The sequence below is a fragment of the Drosophila virilis genome, chromosome 3 (assembly GCF_030788295.1).
Source record: "Drosophila virilis strain 15010-1051.87 chromosome 3, Dvir_AGI_RSII-ME, whole genome shotgun sequence".
Taxonomy (NCBI): Eukaryota; Metazoa; Arthropoda; class Insecta; order Diptera; family Drosophilidae; genus Drosophila; species Drosophila virilis.
This window is the reverse complement of record NC_091545.1, coordinates 1,549,924-1,565,945: the sequence shown is the minus strand read 5'-3', so window position 1 is coordinate 1,565,945 and position 16,022 is coordinate 1,549,924. Positions and strand designations below refer to the sequence as shown.

The 16,022-nt window shown below is 41.2% G+C and overlaps 2 protein-coding genes and 1 long non-coding RNA gene across 6 annotated transcripts; all 3 read right to left on the bottom strand.

The window, feature by feature from the left end:
- Positions 1-297: 297 nt before the first annotated feature.
- LOC6636588 (uncharacterized) lies at positions 298-6,587 on the bottom strand. Of its 3 annotated transcripts, none has more exons than XM_002059989.4 (4): positions 6,464-6,583; positions 6,278-6,355; positions 2,146-2,232; positions 298-2,086 (listed from the first exon to the last, which is right to left on the bottom strand). In XM_002059989.4, exons 2-4 carry the CDS (start codon positions 6,284-6,286, stop codon positions 536-538), a joined length of 1,647 nt encoding a protein of 548 aa, XP_002060025.1. In that variant the 5' UTR covers positions 6,287-6,355; positions 6,464-6,583; the 3' UTR covers positions 298-535. The 3 variants fall into 3 exon arrangements, with proteins under 3 accessions (XP_002060025.1, XP_015023829.1, XP_070064162.1); XM_015168343.3 differs by having other exon boundaries at positions 6,460-6,577; XM_070208061.1 differs by having other exon boundaries at positions 6,278-6,587.
- Positions 6,588-7,094: 507 nt separating this feature from the next.
- LOC138911045 (uncharacterized) lies at positions 7,095-7,558 on the bottom strand. Its single transcript, XR_011416346.1, has 3 exons — positions 7,478-7,558; positions 7,308-7,410; positions 7,095-7,220 (listed from the first exon to the last, which is right to left on the bottom strand). It is a non-coding gene; the product is annotated as an uncharacterized lncRNA (long non-coding RNA).
- Positions 7,559-13,390: 5,832 nt separating this feature from the next.
- On the bottom strand, positions 13,391-14,321 carry LOC6636589 (cuticle protein 6.4). Of its 2 annotated transcripts, none has more exons than XM_002059990.3 (2): positions 13,902-14,321; positions 13,391-13,813 (listed from the first exon to the last, which is right to left on the bottom strand). In XM_002059990.3, exons 1-2 carry the CDS (start codon positions 14,158-14,160, stop codon positions 13,743-13,745), a joined length of 330 nt encoding a protein of 109 aa, XP_002060026.1. In that variant the 5' UTR covers positions 14,161-14,321; the 3' UTR covers positions 13,391-13,742. The 2 variants fall into 2 exon arrangements, with proteins under 2 accessions (XP_002060026.1, XP_032291448.1); XM_032435557.2 differs by having other exon boundaries at positions 13,893-14,316.
- Positions 14,322-16,022: the final 1,701 nt, after the last annotated feature.

Below are 16,022 nucleotides of genomic sequence, written 5' to 3'. Positions count from 1 at the left end.
GTAAGTGCGATTCTGGAGAAATTCTTATTTCTTTAAAAAATAATGTTCAAATTGACAAACTTTTGATTTTATACATTTTTTAAATACCTCTGAATGTTCATCAGGGATAATCATCACACTCTACGAAAACTGAACGGATTATTAACATTTAGCATTAGCATTTTAGACATGGCTTATACCAGAAATAAATGTAATATATATTTAACTCTTATTCCTAAAATAATCATTTAATTAATGTTTTATTTGAAATTTGAAGAAAAAAACGATTCCAAAGGTCATCGCCTCTGAACTGGTAGCTTCATATGCATAGACATCGTTCGTTTTATTTCGGCAGAATCGCACAGTTATAAACATATTTTAATGACTAAAATTCGATTGCAGAGCCCGCTGGCGCGGACTCAGGTACATCATTAATATTAAATATTAAATAATATTATTATAGTTAATTACAATTATTCAATATCGCAAGTTCCTATGGGCACGGAGAGGCAATCGCGTCAATTAATTAGTGCTGGGCAGGACGGGAAGCGGGAACCTAGAAATTGAAGGCGATCGCCGGTTTTGGATAGGAGTATCCCTCGCTCTTGGGTGACGGAGGTGGCAGATACTGGGCCGGGGTGGGTGCCGGGAATGGAATTGCCGGCTTCGGATAGTCGTAACCCTGATGCTTGGGCTGAGGTGGGCTGGTCACCACCACGGGTGGTAAGTATTGTGATGGGGGTGTGGTCTTGGGTATAACAGGTGGAGGGAATGGAATTGCGGGCTTTGGATAATCATATCCACCATTTGGCTTGACGGGAGGTAAGTATTTAGGCTGTGGCGGGTTGGTGGGTTTCACGGGAGGTAAGTATTTAGGTTGAGGTGGGCTGGTGGGTTGCACGGGAGGTAAATATTTGGGTTGAGGTGGGCTGGTGGGTTGCACGGGAGGTAAGTATTTTGGCTGAGGTGGTTTAGTGGGTATTGGAGCCGGAGGTGGGAATGGAATTGCTGGCTTTGGATAGTCATATCCCGATTTTGGCTTAACAGGGGGCAAGTATTGAGGTTGAGGTGGACTTGTAGGCTTAACAGGGGGCAAGTATTGTGGTTTTGGGGGGCTCTTCGGAATAACTGGTGGTGGGAATGGAATTGACGGCTTCGGGTAGTCATATCCTGATTTTGGCTGCACCGGAGGCAGATATTTGGGCTGAGGTGGGCTTGTCGGCTTCACAGGAGGTAAGTATTTGGGTTGTGGTGGACTTGTTGGTCTTACCGGGGTCGGCGGTGGGAAAGGTATTGCCGGTTTCGGGTAATCATAGCCTGATTTTGGCTTGGCAGGTGGCAAATATTGAGGTTGAGGTGGACTTGTTGGCCTAACGGGAGGCAAGTACTGAGGCTGTGGTGTAGTCTTGACTATAACAGGTGGTGGGAAGGGTACGGCTGGCTTAGGATAATCATAACCTTTGCTGGGCTGCACTGGGGGCAGGTATTTGGGCTGCGGCGGGTTGGTCGGCTTCACGGGCGGCAAGTACTTAGGCTGAGGGGGGCTTGTGGGTTGAACGGGCGGTGGGAATGGAATCGCCGGCTTCGGGTAATCATATCCTCCACTCGTCTTGGCGGGGGGTAAGTATTTAGGCTGTGGTGGGCTGGTCGGCTTCACCGGCGGCAAGTACTGTGTTTGAGGAGGATTTGTTGGCTTAGCAGGTGGCAAATACTGTGGTTGAGGTGGACTCTTCGGTATCACTGGAGGTGGTGGCGGGAAGGGAATTGATGGCTTGGGATAATCGTAGCCTTTGCTGGGTTGCACTGGCGGCACATATTTCGGTTGCTCTGGAATAATCTGCTGCGGCGGCGGAATATACTTCGGTTGCTCTGGAGGCGGGAACGGCACCGATGGGCGTGGATAAGAATAGCCACTCTGTATCTTCTGTGGTGGAGGGCTGGTGACTGGCGGAAAGGCAATTGTCGGCTTGGGGTAGTCATAGCCTCTGCTCGGCGGTTGGGGCTGCGGCGGGAAAGGCACCGATGGGCGTGGATAGGAATAACCATCAGTAAAGGGCACCTTCGGCTGCGGGTAATCATATCCCCCATGTACGTCATGGCTCAAGTCCTGAAAAATGCGAGCATCAGATGTGTGTCCAGTGAAAGTAAACATGAACATAACAATACCTGCAGCTGGCCATCCTGTTGGGTGGAGAACGGAGACAAACACTGGGCGCTCACGGCGCCTAGGATGATGCATAGAAAGCGAAGTTGCTGAAAATAATAAATAATACAAGAAATAATAAAATCCATTAGTCGAGCTCTTAAACATATTTACTGGACAGCTGATGGACAGCATCAATGGTGTTCGAATGGAGCGTGGATTAACACGTCAAGTTTCCGCACATAATTTGGCGAATGCTTTGCAAGATTTTTGAAATATTTATTTGGACACAAGCACCTGAGGTCAAAATTGGCACAGCTTAAAGCCCTTATTTGTTTGGGGCCGCGCGTCTAAACACTTCACTTCACAGAGGCTCGCAATGTGTCCCATTTGTAAATGACTTTTGATTATCAAACTAAAAGCATTTAAACGCAATTCGCTTAAACTGTTCAGCGTGGAATGCCGCGTGATGGCCGCCAATGACAGGCTGTTCATTAATTATGAGCCAAAGGCGCCCGCATGCCAAGCTGCCTCGCAGCCGGCTTATTGGGGCAGCAGAAACTGGTAGCAGCTGCCACAGCCGAAGCCTCGGACTGCGACTCAATGTCAGTGCGTCTGCAATTAACATATGGCAGTCAGAGCCGACAAATGTTCTAATTACGTAAGTGTTAACGATGTTACGTAATGTTTAATGCTCGGCTCAGTTCAAAGAACTTTTTACGGCCCGCGTCCCGAGCCATTCATCAGCTCGCATTTGATTATTAAAGTTGGCTTAATTAGTAAACTGTCAGATTTATTTAAATTGAATAGCGGCGAATGGCTTGCAACTAATTTGAGACAACTTTTTGTCAACCTTGAAGCGGAGAAAACAAATTGTAGCCATTAAAATCCATACCCTTGCCGTTGGGTACAGCAAATCTGTCAGTTGTTGGTAACAGGAATCAAAGGCAACAGAAATGGATTTAATTTATTTGTTTTTTTTTTTTTTATGCCATAGTTTCAATCCAATCGAGCTGAGACAAACAAACAAGTCTGGCTTAGGATTTTGGCAAAGAACCCGGAATTTCTGAAGAACTTAATTTGTTGGGGGCATTAGAGACCACCTTGAGTGAGCTCTCAAAAGCCATAAACTCCTAACGACAAGCTATCAAGCGATTCGGTAACGCAGAAACAAAGCAAAGAACCCATCTAAATAAATATAAAAATAGTTTCAGACTCCCACGCAACATGCGGCTGACTTAAGCAACTTGTCGAGCTGAAACAGACATTTTTGATTAATTGTAAGCAAAAAAAAAATATTATAAAATTTGCCACTCCGCACACAGCAACTGAGGCCGAGTTGTCAGCTGTCGGTTCTTAAACTCAAGCTCGTTTCGACAAAAGTGCAATTGCACTGGACCCATAAAAAACTACGGAGAACAACTAATATAGGCACGTCGAAATCTTAATACACTTGCCGAAATTTAAGAGTAATTGTGGAGCTCTTAATTGCCTTTCTTTTCTCTCTTTAGAGCTAGATGATAAAGTTTTCCGACGGGACTTGAACTGATGTGCTTATCATGAACTCGTAAATGATCTATTGTTTAACTCTTGAGTAACAAAAATGTTTTTTATAGAAACATTTATTCCTATGGAAGCTGCGTGATATAGTCTTATGACGATAGTCTTAAAGCTGAGGGAGCTATATCGACTAGTTCTATGAATCTAATCCCTAATGGGGTCTAAGCAGAGGGTATCTTCTATGCGTTACACATTTCAAGATGCGATTGGAATGCTCTGTAAAAGGGTATAACAACTGTTGCTTCCTCAGCTACGACTGTCAAAATTGTCTCGGTTCAGAGTTCTCTGTTCTGGGCGACATTTATTATAGTTTTATGGCTTAAATGATTTTCCTCAACCGCATTTAGCAAAGAGCAAAAAACAACAACTTTGTGATATGTTGACCATTAAGTCACAGCCCAATTAAGTGAATATTTTTTTTGCTGAATTGTTTGTATATGGCTGTGACTCAGGTGTCATACAATAAATTCTCAACGCGCTGAGTAGAAGGCGTACCGCAAATGTGATTCGCTTTTTTTTTCTTCTTTTAATTTAATTTAACACATATGGAAATGTGCTCAAAAAACGAAAACAATTCAGGTATTTTTTTGGGCAACAGCAATCGGTTTTTAGATGAGCTGTTTTAGATTGTAAATATCCGCTCTAATTAAGAGTTACACATAAGATTTGTAGATATTATTTATAGCCATAAAACAGGTTTTAAATTCAAAATTGGAATTCTATGAATTTTACGGATAGAACTAAATCCTGAAAACGCTTGGGAAAGGAGTTAATAAACTCTTAAATTACACCCCATCTTGTATATAAGGAATTTAATTGTTATTGTAAAATGAAACCTGGGCTTGTGTATGTGCTAGATTAGCTTCACGAACCGCTACTCAAAGCAAGTTGCTGGTTCTAACCCTGAACCGAATAGCCCACATATATAAATTGTTTTTTTTTTTTTTTTTGCAGCCCTGTTAATTACAACATTTTTGACAAATTGCCAACTCATTTGAGCTGGCATAATTCTGTAATTCTCATAACTGTTGCAACAGCTGCACCCACAAGACTAGAGGAGGAAAGAGGGGAAGAGAGAGAGAGAGAGATAGAGACAGACAGAGAATTTGATTGTTAAATCACGACGAGTCATTTTTACAACAATGCGTAATGGCAACAAAGCAAAAACAACTAGCTTTGGGGCGCGTTAATTGTCACAATTGAGGCGTGTGAAGTTCCCTTTACAAAAAAGAGTCTGTGTGCGTGCGTGTGTTGGCGACCTTGAAGAAAATCTGGTTGTGGCTTTTTATAGCTGGCATTAATTACAATTTGCCACCCAATATACAGCAGTCAGCACGATGACAACTTTTGTTCTGCTGCGAATGCAAAGCTCGCCGCATTGCGCATACGCAACGTGGTCGCTGGCCAAGCAAATTGTTGGGCAAATCTCTTGCAACACTTGTGGCGTCGGCCAAGAACAGGTGCGTTTTAGCGTGAAGAGCGCTAAGTGGGTGGGGGGAGGGGAAAAGGCGACGAAACGAGCGTATTTATGACCGTTTCCGGTTTGTGGGTCTTCGCCTTGCTCAGCGGCGCGTCGAAACTGAGTTTTGGGTAACACTTTGTAAAGTTTAAGACTTATTATTAGACTTAAGGGTAACTCGTTTCCTTTGACATCAGCGACATGCGACGCCTAATGGCTGTTGCGGCAGGTCGCGATTTGTTTGCCACCTGTTTTTTGTTCAGTTTTTTTTTTTTCAGTTTTTCTCGGTTTTCTGTTATTTAATTTGTACTTGTACCGATTTTCCTCAATTGTAGCGCCGTTTATGCAAATTTTGCTAGCGCATGGTAATACGTAAACGAATCGTCGACTTGCTCGTAAGTTGTTTGTTTTTGCTGTCGCTTTTAGAAACCGTTTTTCATACCCTAAAACTCATTGAAAATGCCCAAAAGGGGTATAAGGCCTTTGTGCAAATGTATGCAACAGGCAGAAGAAAAAATCGGAAAAAAGTAGTCGATCGTTACCTATTTTTCTCTGTATGGGGATCTTAAAGACTATAAAAGCTAAAGATTCAAGATTTGGAATGAAGCTTCTCCTTTTGATAAAGTTTGTCTAAAAGTATCGGTAAATTGCGTCGTTTCCATGATCAATATAAATAGATAACGATAGAGTCAGATGTGAAACATTGGAAATTTAGAAACCGTTTAGCCTAACCCCATTGAAAATGTCCAAATATTTTGAACCTCTCGCCTCTCCTCGATAACGATAGAGTCAGATGCATTATATTGAAAATTGAATCAAATTCGGACTTCAAGCACCGAATGCCCAGCTTGCCTGTGTGTTTAATTTATCTGCTAGTCGGGTGCTCCCCGAGTAAATACTCTTACTTGATGTTTTTTTTTCTTTTCGTCTTCGTCGGTTGAGCAATTTTGTTTGACAGACAAATGCGATGCCGAAGTCGCAGTCGATGCCAGCTGCCAGCCACTGCAACTGGAACTGCACCCCAAAAAAGTGTGAACCTTTCTTGCATTCTAGCCTTAAGGTGGTTCTCAGCTGATATTGTTATTGCTTGATTGTTCAGATGCGGCATACACACACTATTTAACACTTAAACTCACCATCCTCATGCTTGAGCGGGGCTGCAACAGCGCGGGGCAAACGAAATATAGAGCTTAGAGCAACACTTGCGTCACCAGCTAAAAATATATATATTTATATATAGTTTATATATATGGATTAGCATATGTTCTATATAGCACAGTGTCTCTTTTTCTGTTTACGGCAACAGCTGCCCACTCACGCACAAGCACACACGCGGCTAAAAACGCTGGGAAAACGCGCGCGCTTCGCTAGTGAGAACGACGCACGAGAATTTTGAAACGCCGCCTGGCAGCAGACGATGCGAACTCGATCAGATTTGAAGTTCAAATAACAAAAACTGCGCCAACGCACGGCTTATTTATAAGAGCGTCAGCCCGAAGACGGCCGAGACTTCGGCTCCGACCGCGACTCCAACGCGTCGGTTACGCATGCGCCAGCTCGCCTGGTGATGCAGGTGGTGGCAGGTTGACTTGGGCCTGGCCGAGAACTAATTTCAAGTGCAGCAGCAGCGTCTCGGTTTCCTGCAATATGCGACGCAGCTCGTGTTTGCAACAGAGCTGCCAAAACCACAAGAGATTCACGTTTTTGGGCTACTGTTGCAAATTTGATCTGACCTTGACTGTGTCTCCGACTCGCTGACTTGCTGAAATCGCAATGTCCAAAGCAAAACTTTGTATACCCTGTACACAAATGGTTTAGGCGGGTATGTCGCAGATATGCTGCCAGCAACAGCTCTGGGTTGAACGGGAAAAGCGCTTCTAGAAGAGAAATAGTTTGATGATTATCTAAGATAAGCATAAAATTAAAATTGTTTTCTCGAATTCTTAAACTTCCCGAGATATGATTAAGAAAAGGATGTTGATATCGATTTTGATCGATTTGAAGAAGTTCAAACTTTTTTACACCCTGTACACAAATGAGTTAGCAGAGTACAGGGCACGCATGCAGCCAGCAACAAATCTGAAACGGGAGAAGGGGAAAAATATTTTGATTATTCTCAAAGATATGCTAAACACCAAAGATGTTTAGTCTGACTCTTAAACTTACCGAGATATGAGAAACAAACGGCTGTTGATATCGATTTTGATCGATTTCGTGGCAATGTAGTGAGTTATCGATGGAATTCCCTAGCTCGCATGAGCTCGCAGATCTGAAAAAGATTGGCATGATTAAATTAATAATATATATAATTATATATATGCCTGCCACAATACAACCTAAGCTTGGTTACAGGGTATCTACCAGCGAGCACGTTCGATAACTCATTTTTTGATCTTATGAAGTCTGTTATCTGAAAAAGATTGACATAGCTAAATTGATAGGCTAATCAAAAATATGATATATATATACCTTAAAAGATCGGAGATGAATTCTTCTGCCTGCTACAGAAATCCCGAGTCTGCTTACAGGGTATCTACCAGTCGAGCATATCGACCACAGCACTCCTGATTTGATTGGCTTTTGTTATCTTTTTGGCAAATATTTTGAGAGCTGCCAATCGACCTTAGCTGAGAGTTCCACCCCAAATTCACTTAGTTTCACTTTCAGATACTGTGGGTTATACTTGGGGCTTGTCGCTTGGCAATCAAAAGGTAATGCAAAGCCACAATTGATCCAACATCCATCAATCATCGGCTCAACTGAAACTAAAATCATGAAATTAAGACTGCACCCAGAAGCGAGTGCAGTCAGTTTGGTTTTGGGGGGAGTTCATACTATTCTAACAACCTTGCTCGCAACACTATTAATTGTTAATTAATGTTGTTTCATTCATTAATCGCTCCGCTGACAAATTATCGAACGTTTAATGGATTGCGTGGCAGTTGCTTTTAATTGAAAACCCTTAAAAAGCAAAACAAAAGAAATAATCCATGTAAACTACGAAGAAGAGGAAGAAGAAATATGCTGGTTGCGCACAGCTCGTTAAAAAGCTAGAAATTGAATTATTATTAATAATAATTTGGTCGAAAAACCGGAAGATACGCATATCGAAATCCCAAACGGTTTGTACGATCTGCTGCGAGCACAGTTCAAGTATTTCAACTTTCAAATTGCGATATTTGTGGCAATCAAAGCAAATAAATGCCATTAACAAAGCAAACTGTTAATTAAAAACTAAACCAGGAGACAGACGAGTCGAGATGCTCTGTTCTAAATACAGACCCAAGTCTATTATATAAAGCCAAACTAAAGCCGCTTAGTCTACGCAGCCGCAGCTTGTCTGAAAACGATTTTAAATATTTATGAAAATAGAAAATACTTAAAATACAAGCATTTAATTGCGCAATTTAGTTGCCAGTATTGGCTCGGCTAAGTGGACAGGTTCTCTTTGCGAGCTCCACGCTGATTTGTATGCGATCCCAGTGACAGTCGCTGTCAGGATGTGCTTGGCCAGAACTAGTTAAGATGCTTCGCACCTGACACATAAATAATAAGTTCACTTGGCGGTTTTATGGATTTCGACACCTGACCAACGACTACAACAATTTCGCCAGTGGCATACAAAAAAAGGTAAATTAATATTAAAATAAAATAAATAAATAAACTCTGCTCAATCAAACCGCGATGTAAAATTAGCGACAACAAATGAATCAGCAGCAAGCATTTTCACCTACTGCAAATCCGCAAAGCAGTTCAATAAACCTCAACGATACTTTTTTAATATTGATGAAAAATGATACAATACAACGACAAAATAAATAAATTAGCTGGCAGAGTAAACTGACAGCGCAAGGCCGACGCAAATATGCTCTTCCCACAACTCCAACTAACACCAATTGACAATAAATGTCGAATAAATTTATAGTTGATAGTTGATTATTAATATTTTCTGTCTGCGATGTGTGCCTTTGGGAGTTCACTTATCCGAGACATAATTAATTTCTGACATATAAATCAATTCAAGACAATTTCTGGCTAAAGAAATGGGATGCTGGTAATAACAATCATGATAATAGTAATATTAATTAAAATAAAAAAGAGTAATAATGATAACAATAAAATTAAAAAAAAAGACAACAATAATGATAGTAATACAACCAACAATAATAAATATAAGTATAATAATGACAAATGCAACACTTCTAATTGAATTTTTGTACATTCTTTATAGGCAGCGGCTGCAATAAATTTGAGAAATTTGAGCATTTAATTTATAGCAAACATTCTTCAACGATTAGCTTTTGAGGCAGCCGAACTTTGGTTTTATTTGCAATATAAATTTTCGGTCATAAAAGCAGCAGCAGCAGCACAGCGACTGGCAGCTTAAACCGGCAACAATAACAATCACAACAACAACAACAACAAGTTCAAGTTAATTACATACATCCTACAACATGAACAGATCAGCAGCAGCAACAACAAAACGTCAACAATTTTTGCACTTTTGCCTCAAGGTTGTAGCATCAGAGTCATTGGGTTCAGCTTCGACTTCAGGTCCGGCTGCACAATGAATTATCAGTTTTAAGTGCCGGGAGATGCGCCATCTGATCCTGTTACAAAGAAGGAAGTGGAGCTGCAGGCGGAGATCGGGTTCTGTTTATCGATTCTGGTTTTCGTTTAGAAAGTTTACAGCATGCGTGACCTTAGCTTGGAGGATTTGATGTGCTGGCTTTTGTGACTGTGAATGATGTCGTTGTTTCCACAGCTAACAAGCAGAAATATGGCCTTAAATCAAATGAGACTTCCCGTCAGCAATTTGACGCAAAATAATGATTATTATATTATGATTTAGAATATGTGCCAAAATGGACAGCTGAACAGCTATTGTCTATTTTGTTTCCTTCTTAGCTCTCGCTAATCTAGCCGCAGCTCTGATTATATGGCTCACTGAACGGCACCGAACGCTTTAATCAAAGCCAAATAATACTTAGTTTAACAAATCAAACGAATGCCGTAAAGTTTTATTTATGAATATTTCGGTGCGTTCATAAATCACTTGACTCGGGAGTAGTGCACCCACAACCATGTTAGATATGGAGGATGGCCAAAAAATAAATACCATGTCCGACCGAGAAAAAAAAACTTCTTTAACGCAAATGTTGCAAATGTTGCGGAAGTTAAAGGCTAATTAAAGCGCTTGACTTTTGGAATTGCTGGTAATAAAGTTACGAGCTGGTAAAGTTTGCTTATACCCAATAATAATGGGCGAGAGGGCATGATTGTTGTGTGCAAATGTATGTAACCGATTAAGGAAAGCATCAAGAGCATAAAGAGCATAAAACTTTACAGGAAGAAATCTTTAACCGGAGGACGATTTGAATAGTTATGGCGATGTCGGTCTGTCTATCCATCCGTCCATTAAAATTCGAGATATAAATTCTCGAAGTAATCATAAAAATGTCATAAACATCGGACTATAAATACCTAAGTTAATTATGAATACCTCCCTATAGTGTGAGATATATTTAACGACAACCAAGGCTGCTTGTAACGTCAGCACAGGGTATCTCCAACTCGGGCACTCCCGACTAGAGCGCACTTGTTTGTCTTGTTTTCGGGCGCGTTTCTGGTCGGATGCATTTAGAGCCACACTGGCCACAATTGATTGCCCTTGCTCTTGCCAACTCGAGCATGGGACACAGGTAATTAAGGTGTGCGGGGCGTCTCAGAAAAGAGCAGAACAACAGCCCACACACACACGCACCGCGCCCTGTGGTGAACCATTCACACATATGAACATCGCATGAAGATCGCACGAAGATCAGCGTGCAAGGTCAAAGACGAAACTTAAATGCCTTTTGGCATGACCGAGAGACCGACCGCAGGTCGCGGCCAGCTCGATTCTCACCTGCGGCAGCACACCACAAAAGTCGCCAAATTGCCGCAGCGAGCGGAACAGTCGAACACGTTTTTTGCGGCCAGTTCAATGGCCAGTTTTGAGGGTCGCGAGTCGCAGCAGCAACAGGATGGGGTTCAAGTGCGTATGCAGCTGTGTCCTTGGTGGCAAGCAGACGAGCACGACGCAGACGTAGTTAATATTGTTGTTGTTGTTGTTATTATTGTTGTTGTTGTTGTTGTTGTTTTTGTTGTGGCTGCTGCCCTGCGCTATGTGCGCCACATATCAATGAGGCAGTCAAACGAAAGACTTAAGACACGAACTTGTCGCAGCAAGAACTTTTCGCAACAGCTTTAAGCCGACTCTAAACAGTTAATGCCCCATGCATATAGATTGATTATTTATCTATAATCGCATATAATTACCATAAGAAAAACCAGGAGGGCTGATTGCATTTTAACGCCAGCAAGATCTGATTGTTCAAGGCGTCCCGCTAATGACCCGATTAGCGTCTAATTGAATTATTACACAGCCCACGCAGCTACGCACAAAGAAATCAATCAAAATGTGGGCGATCGTGCACTTGAACTCGCGTCCAACAATTGTTTGGAATATATATAACCCAGCAGATACAATATCTTTAAACGTTTAAAGAGCTCACATCTCGGAAAACCTGCTCATGACTTTACGCTTTTCGATTATTCTTGGACTTCGACAATTTGCTAGTCCGGTTTGTTGCATTGTTTCCTCTTTAATTTTTTTTTTTTTCGCTTTCGTAATGAGTGTGTAAAACCCATTTAATGTGATTATTGGGCAAGTCATGCACTTCAAAATTTGGGCCATTCATGCGACTTATTCATGAGCAATGATCCAAAAATAATCCGAATATTTCATCCGTTTGTTGACTGTAAGCGCAAGCAAGTGCACTGCGGAATGTTATTGTTGTTAATTAATGTTTTTTTTTTTTCGATTTTGATTTTGATTTGTATTTAAAAACAAGTTTATTGCTTCATTTAACCAATATTTATCGCTTTGGCGGCTTGCCTAAAATAGAATTGCAAAAATTTGAAAATTTGGCAAACATCAATTATGATAAATGCTCAGCTTGGCCACGCTTCAGCCAAATGAGAAGAAAGAAATATGAGAAAAATATACAAAATAAGTATATACAAAACGTGAGCGCCACTCAACAAATGATTATTTAATAGCCAATTTAACAGCATTGTCTGCAAATATGAATACAAAGCGTACACAAGACAAAGCGTTTTGTGAATGAATACCCTGAAATGTTCTTGATATTGACATTTATGTGGCAAACAAATATCGAAAATAAAAGTCATATTCAGCTTAAGTATTTAAATGTTAACAAAGGTCAATAACGCATCGAATTCTTGGCATGATTTAAGCGCGACAATTGTGAGTTTTGTGTGTTTTTATACCCATTGATAATTGCCATAAAAGGGTATCATGTTTTTGTTAAAATAATTTGGGCATGGACCAATAAATTAATTACTAGGAATCAAGTGAGAATAAATAAACTTTTTAAAAGACAAAGGAGTTCACAAAGTAGAGAAAAATATTATTGGTCAGGAGTCTAAGTCCGACTCGTTCGACTCGTTGCCGACTCCAGGGTATCTTCTAGCCGGGCATTGCCAACTAACGCACTCTGGCTTGCTTTTTTTTTGGCAAGGTTCACAGCTGCCGCGCACCCATTCATCATTAATTTGGCATGTAAATTTTATGCGAAGCTGATCCGTACGATCGAATCGAATCAAACGGTTATAAGCCTGTCTGTCACCTTTGCCCGTTAATCTTGCCGTTCGGCTGCAGCACTTCCGCGCGACCTTTCGTCAAGAGACAAGCTGATAGACGGACAGACAGCCGGACGGCCAGACAGACAGCCGGACGGACAGACAGACTGACTGACAGTTGGCTCAGACGGACAAAGTTTGGCGTTGTGTTTATTTATGGGCCAATAGCTAATTGTTTTTTGGCGCTGACCAAATGTCAGCTGCAAAGGGCTTACATAATGTGCTCGAAGAAGCGACTCTCCGTTTTATTACGCTCATAAATAACGCATACGCCCCCCAAAAGCAAGCAAACGAACATCAGCTACTGTCTATCTACGAATTGCGTGACAAAGTTCTTACCTGATTTGCGAGCACTTCGAGAACCTGAGTTTAATTTGTTTCATTTGCATAGAAATGGGCAACGCCTGTGGCTCGTCACGTCGCCGGCGCTGATTAATTCGGCTCTTAATTTGTTTGAAGAGTCAGTTAATTAGCGCAAGTTGAAGTAGAAGTCGGGTTCGAAGTCGAGTTATGGGCTCTGCACATATTTGCCGAAACCACAGTTGAATTTAAAATGTTTACATTTTATTTATTTATCTCGGCGTTTTCGGCAACGGTTCACTTTGTTTTTATGACATCTAATATGTATATAATACTTCTGAATGTATGGGTATTGCGACTTCTTTAGAAGATGTAGGTCGTAAAGTTGAAACGATTGTAGCTATTAATTAATATTGTTTTTTTTTTTCATTTCTCTCGTTCTATTTTTTTTGTTATGATTTTGTTGCTTAATTAAAGCAATTATCCTTGTGCAATTAAATTGAAGCTAAAGTGCAAACTACTAAGGAATTTGGTCACTAACGCAGCCTCGCTGAGTGCTTAGCATGAGCTATGAGGTGAGAGGTTGATTCCCATTTAGAAATAGTGTCCATAGTGTCCATGATGATGGTGATGCAGTCCATAGTAGCCGCCATAGTAGGGATAGCCTGTCAGTGAGATAAAGACCAAACAGTTTAGCAGGCATTAGATGGACCCCTTGGTCCCTTGGCCAATCCGCGGACTCACCAAACTCACCCAGGCCGTAGTAGCTGCCGCTATAGTGGGGCCAGTAGCCGCCGCCGCCATAGTAGCTGCCCAGATAAGGTGAGGCATAGTAGCCATAGCCATAGGAAGCGGCGCCCTGCAGATCCTTTTCCTCAGCCTCGACGCCCGCCTCCAGGTCGCCGGCCGCGCTCTGTTCCTCCTGCGGACGTGGCGCTGCCTCCGAGCAGCTCAGCAGCAGGCAAAACAAGGCGCAGGCCAGCAGCAGATAGACAGAGCGCAAGTTGAACATTTTGTCGGATTAGTTTTGGGTTTCTTCTTGCTTCTTGCCACTTGAAGTGTACAACTGACTGACGCTGGAGCTGTGCTGTATGTTTATATAATGCCAGCGATTCTTGCAACGTCGCCCATCAAAGCGCAGCGACAAAACAATTGTCTACGAAAATTTGTCTACAAAATCACAAAAAAAACCTGAAAAACAGAAAAAATTCCCCCATTTGGGCGACTCCATGGCTGCGTGTGCCTCTAACAATGCCCCACCAGCGGGCAGCCACCCACACGCCAGCTTCTCAATGAAGCGTACTCAGTGCTTGGTACTCGCAACTCGTGCCTTGGGGCCTCGAGGGGCTACTATTTCTTGCATGACCGATTACTAATTACAATGCTGTTAACTCTGTCTACCTCTCACCCTCCCTCTCTCTCTGGCTCTGGTCAGTGGGGTCAATGTCGCAAGCAATATCAATTCTTGAAAGCCTACAAATTTTTGTACTCAATTCAATTGCAATTGTCAAAATAAATCTATATCTGCAGCAGTTCAAAAACCTTCTGACGTAGAGAAAGCTGTGATTACATAACAAGAACACGCTTGGCAGCATCCAAGATTTTTAAAAAGCTTTATTTATGGCTGTCCAGTCCACCAACACATAGCGCAAAGCACACGCTCTAAAATAAATTAAACTTTTGGCAAAGTTGCTAAACAACATTCTAAAACAATAAAAATAGAACTCTAGTTAAACATAAAACGTCAAAAAAATATAAATGTGGAAATGAGAACGCGTCCATTTGGAACTTCTCAAAATGTAACAGACAAAATATGCGAAAAAGGGGCCCATATAAAAGCAAGAAAGGCAAATCTGATATAAGACTATTTGGCAAATACGTGCTACTAACTTTTAAACGGAAGTCGAAAATACTATATTTATTAATTTAAAGTCAATTGTTTCCTATCTCCATAGTCAAAACATTTCTGTTTTCCATACGATGGGAAGAGTTTAAGAATTTCCCAACAATTTTCTAAGCTAAAATAAAACGGAATAAATACGTTTTTCAGCGATTTCCAATATTTTATCCATTAATGTCAAAAATAGGTGAAATCGATTGAAAATTGTTGTTTACCATTTTCAGATAGCTTATATTTTTCTATTTTCTCCTGCGACCAACTTCAGTTTTTAAATATCTATGAAAAATATTTTAAAAGAGTGGAAACGGTATCTTTGAAATTTAAAGGGAAATAACTGGGTCGGGCAAAGCCGGGTAATGTCCGCTAGACATAAATAGAAACATGTTTTCATTATTTACACTATTCAAGTTCATTGGGCTCAGTTGCGTCTCTTTTCTGGTTAGAAGCTACTGGGTAACGAGGTCAAAATAGTTTATGATCTTTTTTCTTTATTCTTTTGCACTTCTCTTTCTCTTTCATCCAACTGCTAATTGTTGACAGCTTTGCAGCCGTGTTCATGCTTTGAGTGTTGTTTCTCAGCAATTTGTATGTTGTGCGGGGTCAGGGTTCAAGACAATGGGCTCTGGCACGTTAAGAGAACTAGCTAAGGTTCCAGCTAGCCAGCTAATTGCCAGTTGGCTTATCTAAATTGCCGCATTAACCAAGAACCTGCGACGCAGCCGTTGTAATTACCCAAATTAAATGCTTGGCTGGCCAGCAAGAGACTCCAAAGACTCATTAGGCCCCCCACCCCAAACATGCATGGAACAAGGGCTTTTAAAATGTATGTGAGTTATTGAAATCTTAAAAATATATTTAAATTAAAGCAATTGTGCTCTAGTTGGCAGTGCACGACAAGAAGTTACCCTGTGCCCACTCATGTATATAAACATATAATACAAACGGCACACAAGCAAATTAGGGCATGTATTAAA

Coding starts and splice junctions, on each gene's coding strand:
- LOC6636588 (XM_070208061.1), bottom strand. Junction 2,087..2,145: donor AACAGGATGGCCAGCTGCAG/GTATTGTTATGT, acceptor CGCATTTTTCAG/GACTTGAGCCATGACGTACA.
- LOC6636589 (XM_032435557.2), bottom strand. CDS start 14,160: ATGTTCAACTTGCGCTCTGTCTATCTGCTGCTGGCCTGCGCCTTGTTT. Junction 13,814..13,892: donor CTACGGCCTGGGTGAGTTTG/GTGAGTCCGCGG, acceptor TCTCACTGACAG/GCTATCCCTACTATGGCGGC.